The 12,567-nt window shown below is 39.2% G+C and overlaps 1 protein-coding gene across 3 annotated transcripts; it reads right to left on the bottom strand.

Moving 5' to 3' along the window:
- Positions 1 to 5,376: 5,376 nt before the first annotated feature.
- LOC124066168 lies at positions 5,377 to 11,703 on the bottom strand. Of its 3 annotated transcripts, none has more exons than XM_046402395.1 (11): positions 11,338 to 11,703; positions 11,176 to 11,248; positions 9,701 to 10,060; positions 8,814 to 8,918; positions 8,588 to 8,702; positions 8,379 to 8,488; positions 8,162 to 8,289; positions 6,393 to 8,047; positions 6,212 to 6,319; positions 6,010 to 6,104; positions 5,377 to 5,891 (listed from the first exon to the last, which is right to left on the bottom strand). In XM_046402395.1, exons 1-10 carry the CDS (start codon positions 11,418 to 11,420, stop codon positions 6,025 to 6,027), a joined length of 2,817 nt encoding a protein of 938 aa, XP_046258351.1. In that variant the 5' UTR covers positions 11,421 to 11,703; the 3' UTR covers positions 5,377 to 5,891; positions 6,010 to 6,024. The 3 variants fall into 3 exon arrangements, with proteins under 3 accessions (XP_046258351.1, XP_046258342.1, XP_046258333.1); XM_046402386.1 differs by having other exon boundaries at positions 5,377 to 5,840; XM_046402377.1 differs by having other exon boundaries at positions 5,377 to 5,809.
- Positions 11,704 to 12,567: the final 864 nt, after the last annotated feature.

Here is a 12,567-nt window from a genome sequence, read left to right as displayed (position 1 = left end):
AGAAACCCATCCTTGGTTGTGTTACATCTAGCTTGATGTGATCCTCTGTACACAACTGGTTGTGTTCATTGGTGGAAAGCTGAGTTTATATGTTCTTCACTGCAAAGTAGTATCTCCTACTCTTATCAATTAGTATAATTAATGCATGTATTATTTGCATTGTAATATGCTGTACATGACTAGACAGGCTTTAGGTTTTTCTGATCTTCTGAATGGTACTGAGCAAGCTCTTCACATTGCTCTTGTTCATAGCTGACTGTTTCATTAAAAATGTCTAACATTTTTATTATTATTTAAGGGAATGCAGTGGTCTATTTGATGTATTGTTAATTGATTAGTGGTTAGTTTTTGCAGGCAACAACGACTATGTGTTGTTAAAACAATATGGTAGAAAAGTGTTGAGTGAGCAACAAATAGATGAAAGAATGTTATTTCAGTATTCTAAAACAAAGGGTCATCTAGTACAGCTGACATTTAACGGTCTTGGTGTCACCTTTTGGCTGTAAATAACACCACAGGAGTTTTTTGTTTAGTCGTTTTGGACTGTAAGAATATGACCACAAAGGATACACAGTTTATTTTTCTCACTGGTACTATGGTGACACTTGGCTGAGACACTGATGTATTGTTTATTTAATGATTATTAAATTAGTTACTAGATTACAATCTAGGTTTAAGGGCAGAAAGCAAATACAAGTTCACATGTACACCAATTTCTTATATAGATCAGACTGTCTGTTGGAGGCTGATTTGAATTTGTTGTTTTCATGTGAATATATATTTGTTTTACTCCTAAATGTTTAAGATCCACTTGTTTTTGCAGTGCTGTTCTTAATTTTAACTCATTTAAGGTCTTTCATCAATAAAAACATTTTGCCCATCATGTACTTGACTTTTAGAATTATCTTACTCAATGCTGTGTTAATTATTTTTCCACAATAAAGGCAAACAAGCCACATTTATATTTGCAAGAAAGAAATTGAAAAAATACTGAGTTTTGCATGACAATATATCCAGAGAGATGGTTTTGCCAAACACCTAGGGATGCAAGTAACTTTAGTGTCGTGCAAAGTTAAGAACTTTTTCATGGGTGGTGATTCTGAAAAACAAAAAAAACAAAAAACAAAAACAAACAAAAATCTTTACCCTCTTTACCCTTTACCCAAACTGAGAAAATCAACATATATGTGGTTGTTTTTGCCTGACAAAGACCCTAAAACAACAGTTTCACATTGCTTTCAAGTTTAAAAGGCATGTTTTGTTTCCATCAACCAAGCTAGTTGTTTCCCCTGTTTCCAGTCCTCATACTAAGCTAAACTAACCATTTCCAGACTGTAGCAAATAACAGAATAGTCAAAATTTCCAAAATGGTGTCAAAATGAGTTGTGGATGAAATGAGCCTAAATGTTCAAACACATGCATTCCTCTGGGCTCTGTGTGTGGGAACTGCAGGAAACCAGATGTTGGGGGGGCGTGCACCTGGACTGGAGTACTTCTACTACCTTGGCAGCGGGAGGTGCATAGGCTGACAAGGAAAACCTGAATGCTGCTAGAGGGAGACTTTGCGTTTGGCGCCCAGGGGTGGGTCTGAAACCCTTAGAGGAAGAGCAATCTTTCCCCATTGTTGCCTAACCAACGGGTTCAGACCATGCACACCGCTTGAATAAATGTTGAACATTGCTTTGTGTTTGACTCATCAAATAGAACCAGGTTTTCATACACACTTTGAATTTAGCTTAAATTTCTCCTAAAGCCCTAATGATAATTTATCAATCTAATATTGTGCAATAGACTACTGTATATATTTGCTTTATAATGTAATTATGTAAATCCATTTAACATTTAATTAATAACTAATAATTAATTAATCATTGTGTAATGATTCAGGTTTTTGGCAGCATGGTAGAGGACCCAACACAAATAGGTAGTTCTACAGCTTGAAATCAGTCCAAATAGGCAAACAAATCCAGTAGTTCTAAAAATGAATACAGGCCACAGGAAGAATTTCTGGAGTTGAAATGCAGTAGGGGGTACCAGATCAGGATTCAGATCAGGAAAAAATGGCTGAACCACAGTAATATCAGCAGGTAAGTGAATCTTATACATATGTTGAGGCCAGATGAGGGACTGAGGGCATCTGCTGGACAAGTGAGAAAAAACAAGTTCTGAAAAATACAATGCAACAGCCAGGAGTGATGAGGCGTACTGAAATAGAAAGGAGGAGGAAGGAAGACTTTACCACACGTCCTTCTTTCAGATATCATTGCTGTAATATCTGTTTCATTTTCTTTTTTCCAAGGATGGTTTCTTCCTTTTCGATAGTCAATTTGATCTTGATTCGACCAGTGCATTTAAGTTGGTACTGAAGTGATAAAAATAGAAATCTAAATCCAGGGTGAGAAAGAAGTTAAAGGCCTTCTTCTGCTCTCTCAAATGTCAGACTCAGACTGCCTTCAGCAAAAAAAATTACAGTTCCCTCCCCCTTTTCTGACCTGTCCTACCAGTGGAATCACTTTCACATAGTGCTGTATTCGAAACCTAATGGAAAAGATGCATTACATAGTGTGGATCATACGCACAATGGTTATTGGTAAGATCCAAAACAATATTTAATCTAAAAAACAAATAGATATGGATGCTTAATGTGTCTGGGGAAGGGTTGAAGGTGGTTTTGAGGCTGAGAGTTTGAAGAAATAATTCAGTTTGGGAAATATATATAAAATATAAATAATATATCCAGTATTTCAAGAGAGAGACAACAATACAAATACAAATACAATACAAATCTAATGTCTGTGCTGGGATCAGCATGTGTTCTCCCGAAATTAATATAAAGACTGAAGGCGGGAGGATTAAACTAACTTGAATTTGTTTGAAGAAATGGGGAGTTACACGTTATGTCATATGTATCTTAAATTATAGTCCATGTAAGGGTCAAAAACTACAATGCTAAGACTAATATTCGTGTCCATAGAAGTTTAATTTCTCACCAATTTTTCTTTTTTTCAATTTGCAATCATGTCCTTTCATTTCACCATTTATTATCATTCATTTTTCTTTTTAAAAAGGTGGTTGCTAATCCTATATACAGAACATAAGGTCAAAGTCCAAGGTATGATGAGACAGCAGTTTCATGAGAGCTCTGTTGTCTGATGGTTTTGTCCAAATGGCCTTGAGTGTTATCTCTTCCTGGAACTATACACGGTACTTGTTTCCAGTCACATATACACAGTGGAACATGAAACACAACAACATTATCGGACACAACATTTTGTATTAATTACTGGCCAGGATACATGCTTGAATAAGAGTGAATTGTATAGCCATCATTCATTTAGGGACAGTAATGTTCATTTACACTGGATATATTTGCATGCTGAAATACTTCAAAACCTAAAACATCGTCAACATGAAGTAATAAGAACTGAGATGTGTTGTGGTAGTTGGTTACTGGTTTATGACCAGGTGCAAGTGGTTCCAAAGAAATGCAGTCAATGCAGTGGTATTAGCACGGAGAATTATCATTTACTCTGAGGTGACGTATATCCTCGTTTGTATCCTACACATTTTCAGATTGGTTCCTACTTTGGTGCAGAGCTTTGCTCAGTAGATGTCAACTCAGATGGTAGCACAGATTTCCTGCTGGTGGGAGCTCCACAGTTTTACCAGCCTCAGGAGAACAGAGAAGGCCAGATATACGTCTACACACTGACTAATGAGGTGGGATCAGATTCAGTGTTTGAAGTGTAACAAGGTTACAGGGAGATCATTAGTGCATTCATTTTCCTAACTGATAAACATATGTTGTTGTTTACACAGATGCAATTGAAAAGTGAACTGAATGTGCCTGCAACATCCATGGGGAGATTTGGTACCAGCATATCCAGTCTTGCAGATCTGAATGGAGATGGCCTTCGAGACGCTGCTGTCGGAGCCTCCCTTGAGGATGATAGGGGCTGTTCACCAAGCAAAAGGCAAATGAAAAAGATCAATTTCCACATCGACCAGTAGAGCATTAACATTGTAAGGTTTAGACATACTTGCCAGTAGACCAGGCTAAAACTAGTTTTAAATAAAAACTCAAGGTGAGTATGTGACTGTCATCAGAGATGGCAATCTGTAAAACCTGTAGAGGAAACCACAATCTACAATGCAAACTAAAATACTAAATAGTAGCACTAAATATCAACTACAGTTCAGCTCTTGTTTTAACAATGCCGAATGGTAAAATAACTGTAAACCACTGTCTCCTGTTTAGTGAGTGCCTCCAAATATTTGTGCAAATCATGTATAGTTTCATTTTTCTCAAATCTCTGTTATTCCAGAGAATCATGGCACAGAAAATAACTGTTTAGTAAAGCATATAGTTAGCCTCAAACAAAGTGTGTAGGGCTGGTAGGTATAGTTACAGTCACTTCTTGACATACAGCCACAGGTAGAATAGGTCTGATTAACTCTTCGTCTTTAATCTCTATCATAGCTACGCTGCTATAGGCCTATGCTGCCGGAGGACACAAACATGATCCACTGAGCAGTTCCCCCACCTCCTCAACACCACCACCATCTCTACTCCCCCACCTCCTCTTCTCTCATGAGGTCAACATACAATTCTTTATTTTATGTCACTAACTGTGTGTCCAGTTGTCCTCGTAGTTTTGTGTCTCTCCCTCCCTCTCTCTCTTTATCTTTCTGAGGGTCTCTTTCTGTCCAGACTTGCATGCTGATCTGCATCCAGCCCTCTGACAAATCCAGTGTCTACTGTCAACATCTGTCCATGTCAGCTAACTATCAGCAGGATAGTTCTCCCTTGTAAGCCGGGTCCTGCTCAAGGTTTCTTCCTGTTAAAAGGGAGTTTTTCTTTGCCACTGTCTGCTTGCTTGGGGGTTCAGGCTCCGGGTTTCTGTAAAGCACCTTTTACAATTTTGATTGTAAAAGGTGCTATATAAATAAAATTGAATTGAACTGAATTAAACTATCATGAGGCTTGTTCACCCTTTCCTCATATATAAGTCATCCAGTATCTAATTATTTCATCATTAATCAATGTCTTTCAGGTCCAGATAAATCTATAACGTGTTGGTTCATCTGTCTTTTCGACCTGAGAAGATAAGCACTGACCCAACTGACCGTCTGAGTAAATCAGATGAAAATTTACCAAAGGTTATCTTAAACGGCTGTTTCAGCGACTTACTCTGGAGGCTTGACTGCGAAAGATATGGAAATCTGGTAGGACAAAGATTTGCACATATGTGAGAGTTGAGGCGCCATAATTCCTTTCCACAAGCTGCAGAAACGAGATGCTTGATGGGAAACAACTTGCTGATAGATCGATCATTTTCTTTTTTTTACACAAAAGAACAGACTTTGTTATGTGTATCTAAAATATTTTAATATTCAGTTACTTTCAGAAAATGCTGTCAATGCACAAAAATGAAAAAAAAAACCCGACAAATTCAAAGAGGCCATTCGGTTTTAAATAAAAGTTCAAGATTTGGATTTGAATAGATGTGTCATGTCACATGCATAACACTGACTGACCACAAGGCAAAAATAATGTGTTTCCATATAAAAGGAATTTCAACATCACAGCCTGAAGTAGAAAACAGCAGTGTATAAAGTCTTAAAAGGGTCCTTGAGTTATTGACTGCCACGTTCCCATTCAGTCCCTTTCCTTCCACTCACGTGTGCTTCAGTCTTCATTGGGTGTGATGCTGCATCAGCGGCACCACTGGTTTGAATGGAAAGCTGGAAGATGTTCAGTCATTCCTGGACTGCTGGGGGTCGACCCACCAGTTGCCTCCAAGGAGATCTGAGAAGTTTGAGGAGAAGGTTGCTGCTGTCTGGAGCTTATAGTCATTTTTCTCAGTGGACCATTTGTGGGAATCTTGAGTCTGAAGACCAAATCAGGACCAACAAGGAAATTGTTGTGTACTGTATATATTTATTAAGTAGTCCCTGGCCTACAGCCTAAAGTCAGTCATGTTATACAAATGGTTCTGCTGTGCCTACCCTGAGCTTCTTCTTTCATCTTCCCTTTTTTCTGCTCTTCCTCTGTTGCTTCACAAAGACACACCCTGTGCTGTTTTCGTCCTTGTTTTCAGTTTCTGAAATGCAGTCAACAATGACAAGTTAGTGTTCACTTCTAGCAGGGTTTCAACACATTATATATATGGCTATAAATGTCTCTAGGAGGGCTGAATAAACAGCATACCTGAAGAGATCCGAATACTGTCTTGTTGCTTTTCATCCTGTTCGTACGGGCTCAGGGACAGGAAGAGAGTCTTCAGAACTGAATTTGTAGTGACTTGCACTGCAGATGCTACAAAATGACCAAAGCATTAACAAGATATTTGAGCAGCAGTATTCATAAGCAGTGTGTGGTATGTTCTCACCTTTGTGGGCTGAGATGTCAGGCAGCTGCCCATGAGTGTGACTTAAAGTCTGACTGTCAGCACAAGGAGCTGGACTAGTAGGATGCATCTCCTGCTCTGTGGGGTGATTTATATGCTCAGTTGAGCTGTCTTGTAATATTTTAGGATTAGGAGGGATTTCAGGGGATCTTGATGGGTGAGAGATTTCTTCAGCTGAGACATGTTGTGAGAGCAACGTCTCTGTACTAGAGCCTCTGTGCCTGAAGTCTGATGAGTGAGAAGTGTTATCAACTGACTGGAGTGACTGTTGAACACAAGAGGTGGTGGGAGGGGCGGCACTGAGAGGGGCAGCAAAAAGGCTCAGGAAAGACCTGGAAGGGGCTTTGTCAGGTTCACGTGTAGTTTTAAGACAATTACTTCTGTTCTCTGTAGACTGTCGAGCCCAACGGGGGGACTGAAATGAATCTCGAGAACAATAGGAACCTACAGAATCATCCATAGGCTGCAGAGTGTCACTGATGGGGCCTGCAAAAAGGCTATGAAAGGGTCTTGTCATGGTCCTCTTTTTACATCCAACTGCCAAATCACCACTACATGTCATTTTACTGCTGCACTCTGTTGTCTTCTTGGTTGAATAATTGTGTTTTGTGCCAGGTATGAGGCCAGGTTGTGTCTCTTTGGAGTCCAGGTGCATCTTGATGGGTTGTTTTGCTGCAGAATGACTTCTGTTTGCAGAATCACTTGACTTAATGGGACAGCTGACAGGTTCAGCAGACACTGCAGCTCCAACTTTAAACTCTGTGACACTGGAAGTGGGACAAAAAGGCTTAAAAGAGGGTTGTGAGTCAGATGTCGGAACAGAGAGGGATGGTTCCAACTGTGTAGGACGTTTGGAAACAGACGTCTGACTTGGGGGCTTTAAAAAAATGCTTTTGAGCTTTGTGGGTCCAAATGGAAGACTAGCTTCATTTTTGCAGTTCACAAGGCATTTACTATCCATAGACAACAACTTGATATCATGAGAAGTTTCTTGTGCAGGTTTAAGAGATTCTGACACATTCCTATCCTGTTTCTTGTGATCCCTGGAGACCAGAGGAAGATTAGGGCAGGTCTTTGAAATCAGGTCGGCGCTCACTTGGAGGGATGGCAGGCTTTTTTCCTGGGAACTGTTTGCGCTATTTCTGGTATTTACCAAATACAAGACCTTCTTACTTTGAGTTTCTGAGTATGTGAGCAGGGGATGTGTGACCTCTTCGGCGTAAGTCTTTGGAGTATAGGATACACTTTGTGCAGTACGAGGGGTAGGTGTGTGGTCAAAAGTAGAATTTTCCTCTGACTCGCAAGACCTGAGAACAGCATCGACAGAGTAGGGAACTTGGCTTTGATTTGCAGAGCCTGAAGTGCAATCAGAAGAAGACAGAGGGGCAAATTCTTTACTTCTCGGAGTTGTTAAGAAACTAGCGAAAGGTTTGGAGATTTGAGGTCCAAGAACTGCTTCAACTGAATAACAAACGGGCTCCTCTGGATTCAGGTTAGCTGATGGGGGGCTGTGAGGTTGGGCAGCATCTGACACATATGGTGGGTCAGCTTCCTCCAGGATATCCGCCACTTCTTCGGTTGCACAAAACAAAGCCTCCTTCTCAGCATGTGTGTCTGCACTTTGGTAAAAGTAAGGCCTGAAAAAAAAAATATCAAGAGAAGGTTCATTTTAATGTGTCAACTTGTATGGATAATTAATTTTAGATAAATTCCTATGCGAGAATTAGAAGTTTAAGTTTGTATGCGCAAACCTGAGCGGCTGCAGGAATATATCAGGTTTTCTGTTTGTTTCTGACTCTTCTGCGCTCACTGGCGGTCCTGATGACTCCTTTTCAGCTTTTTTTGCTTGTTCACAGAGTTCATTGTCCCGTTTTATTGCCTGCAGTAAGAAGAAGTAAACACATGCATTATCAACATACAGATGTGCACACAAAACATTATTATAACTTATCACTTTTACATACACACCTCATCCAACAGTTGGCTAGTGACATCATTGAGTGGCTCATGGGAAAACCTGCAATCTGCTCCTTGTGAACATTTTCCTTTTCGGTGAAAGAACTTGCAGGGGAAGGACTGTGCATTGTTGTAAAGGAAATATTACATACTCGACAGCTTCTAGCTTTTAACAAACAGCAGTATAATACAAGACTTAATGCTGTTGAACCAAAGGATATCGTGCATGTATGGACAGCTGGCCCCTTTTGTGCATAGTCCCTGCACATAGAATTTGCACAATTCTTTGACAAGATTGTTGTAACCCTGAATGTGCTCCAGCTGGCAGTCATCACCCTGCAGACCAAAAGGGGAAGAAAGCGAAGTTAGGATGCTATCAGAGTGAGTGACAACAGCATGCAATAAAAGCCTGTAAACAAAATAATGAACATCATAAACAAAACTTGCCTTGATGCACCTTCCCCAAAGGAAATGTCGGCAAAGTAACCGCCCGTCCACCATCAAAACATTCTGGTCCTTAAACTCCTGTGTCATGAACCTCGTACGTTTTGCCTGCAAATAGTCACAGGTAAGACGAAAATAATAAAATTCACAAACATTTTCATTAATACATTTTCAAGGGAAGCATTTATTTTTGCCTTCCTCAAACTCATTGTAGTATCATTTTGAGCTTTTGTTAGGAGCAGTGAATCACTTAAATCTGATGCACTCGTATTTGGTGTTCAATAAATGGTCAACTCCAACACTCACGGGGAGCACACTGGACAGTAACTTTAGCAATTTAAGAAACAAATCTAAAGTTATCATTTAGACATGCCTGTAGGATTCACTTCACAATTAACTACAACAACAACAACATTTCATACAATTGCTTTCCTGATGCACAATTCATTCAAATATTTTTAACAGACTTGTGGAGACAGAAAGTGGATTTTAAATAGTCGAGTGTGTCATTAATAAGGGGCCATGTATTTATTTCATCACTGGTTCAGATTAACCCTACTGTTAATCCAGGACCCAGGACACACTGGTAACAATTTCTGACAAGAAACATAAATGTGAACGGGTTGAAACACAAACAAGTATTCCATAACGTCATGACATCTTGTCGAGTGTGTTTTTATGTGTTTATTATTTGATCCAATTTAAAAAAAACAAAAACAAAGCTCAAAAGGCCAGATTTGAACTGGGCACCATCACTCTCGTTCATTAGAAAAGCAACACGATACATCTTCTGTCACAACAGCAGGTTTCCTTTCATTCAAACTGTAGAGAAACCAGGCTGATAATGGATGATATCGAGCCTGACCGGCACAGTCACGTGTATTACTTACCTGTTTATCATTGGTATTTCTCCTGTTTCCTCCACCTTTCCTAGTGTGATGGCTCCCACCCCTATCAGGAGGTCTCCCTCTATTCTGTTGGTGCTGATTTTTCCGCCGCCGCCCCTTCTTCTTCTTGTTTTTCTGCTCTCGTTGACTGTTCGCATTATGATTGTTTATAGTTTTGAAACTCTGACCTTTTTGACGCATGCTGCCGTGGTCAGCTTTATTGTCGTGGTTATGTATCACTTCTCCGGGAAAACTGACACCTGCGTGACCACTATCAGCGCCATGCACATGGTTGTGTACGACCTTGGAGTCATCCACTGTAGCATTAGAAGTTCTGACTGTCTGGGCTTGGTAGCGTTGTCTCTGTGGAGTGAAAAAAAGTGAAGACATTCATTTTTAGTGACACTCAGTTGCATGTACAGCTAGATAAAACGAAATGGTCGAATAAAACATTTCTGTAATAAAAGTTAATGAATTATACAGTACAATTCATAAATGATGTGCTTTTGTTAAGACTCTTTGGAGAGGTGTGATTGACCTTTATGCTTGTTTTGAATTCTGCAGTATTTGGGGCTGTTAAATTATACTGCACTGTGTTACACTGAGAGGTGTTTCTAATATTTTGTCCAATACATGTGATGGAATGATGGAACAGCAATTAAAGTTGTGATTAGATTTTACTCATCTTCATCAAACTCTGCACTGTGACGGACACACTTACTTTTATATACACAATGTATATATTGTTTCACACATGTAAATACTTGTATTTTTAGATTTATACTTATCTTGCTTTTGTTTATCCTATTTTTATATCTTTCATTTTTCTTTCTTGGTCAGGAAAACTGCAAGTGCAACGTCTGTATGAAAAAGAATTTCCCTTTCGTGGATAAATAAAGGAATTCTGATTCTGATTCTGACTGATCAACAGACTTCTGAAAAACTGAACTTGTCATGGACTGTTTTTCTTCAAGGTTTTGAAGCTATTTAGTTTAGAAACAACATATGTATTGACATCCTCTAATTGAACTTCTCTTGATTAAAACAGCCATGTAATCTTTTTTTCTTTTCATTTCTCTATTTTATTTTTATCCTATGGATCTTGAAATACGTCATCTCATGGAAAGGATGCTTTCTTTCAATTAATAATGCTGTAACTGTCTAATGTGGTCATTGTTTCATATTCTCAATTTGATGCCTAATTAAGAAAACAACAACAACAAAAAACAAACAAAAAAATTGTTGTTTTTCATGAGAGTGCCTAAGACAACACTCACAAGGTTTAACAAATGAAAACCTGACTGAAGGAGGCCTTTTGTATTAGACTGTATTAGTATTAGCTGGTGGTGATTAAACAATAAGTTAATCTAACATGATGGAGAAACAACTTCCATTCCAATGTAGCAGTGCAGCCAACAGATTAAATATGTTCACTTCACGATGTGATAAAATTAACTTTGCACTCTAATTCATATCACCTTTGCATAAGGACTAGTCTGCTCGGCTTTCCTCTTTCTGCCATTACTTCTTTTATCACCCTCAGTCTCATTCCTGTAAAACAAAAATGAACAAGTATGAAGCCATGGAAGTAAAACTGCTCCTCCAAATACAGCAACCCTCTCTAGTCTATCGACATATACCTGCGTGTCAGTCCCGGTCGACCAGGGCTCTTGACATCCTCTTCCACCGCAGATAGTTTCGTGAACAGGTTAGCGAAATCCATCGTATTCTAATCGTCATCAGTTATTTGTTTATTCATGTGAAAAGACTAGCATGACATTCACGACGGAGGATGTGGCCGCCTAATCGGAAGATATTCGCGTCAAATATATTTAATAGCCTTCTTCGGGTATAAACTGTCCTAACCTGCTTTTCCGTTAATGTCTAACGTTTCAAAATAAATGTGACTCTGAGCTGTAGTCAAGCAAATTTTGCTTCACATGGCTCCCTTAGACACATCATTCCTCCGTTTACCACTGCTTCCGTGTTTGAGACAAACGTCACTACCACTCTAACAAATATGGACAGAGGGGGCGGGTCGCCTCGGCACGTGGCGCCACCCAGTGGAAAGGGTTTGTATTGTCTGGTATATTTGATAATTATGATGTACAATGTATAAAGGCCATTCTTAGTGTAGAAATTGTTCAACTTCCTCCATATCTTAATCATATCTTAATTAGAGGCCAAATAATAGGATCTGAAAATCAATGTAAAATGTCACAGCGGGAAAAGCTCAGGTGTAAATAATAAAATAAATTCAGTTTCAGGGTCGAGGTATTGTGCGTGCTGCCTCACTATGACACTGTTACTGTTTATTCTGACACCTGACTGGACCTGAGCCGATATTATTAGTAACACCTGTTCTTTTCCTAATATGACAAGTCAATGCTGCATGCAGCGTCTGCTGTGAAAAAGACCTAATATGAAATGGAAAGAGGCCACCAAACTGTACACGCTTTAATAATGACTTTAACTATATATTAAATTCCTCTCAAACAGTATTCATTCTATATTGAGCATGTTTTTATAGTATGTATCCTTTGGCCTATGATTGGATTTAGAATACCTTCAGTGCGCAGGCTGGACTGCCTGGTAGACATTACCTCCTCTAATCCAGATAAACTTGATGAAAATCAATCAATCAAACATCTTTGACAATGACAAAAGCAGGCACACCAGGTAGCCTTTGAGTATCCACGTGTAACAATGCTTTCATTTTAAGAAGAAAAAAAAGACAAATGTCAGGAAATCTTTTGGATGCTTACAGTATTGCGCACACACACAGTGAGGGAGTATTCAGGTTCAGTTCTCCTCAGTCTCCTCCCCAAAATTAGCTGTTATTGGAGGTTTCAGGATACTCACTCTATCTC

The sequence above is a fragment of the Scatophagus argus genome, chromosome 2 (genome assembly GCF_020382885.2).
Source record: "Scatophagus argus isolate fScaArg1 chromosome 2, fScaArg1.pri, whole genome shotgun sequence".
NCBI lineage: Eukaryota > Metazoa > Chordata > Actinopteri > Scatophagidae > Scatophagus > Scatophagus argus.
Note: the sequence above shows the minus strand (reverse complement) of the source record. Positions and strands in the feature narration are given on the sequence as shown.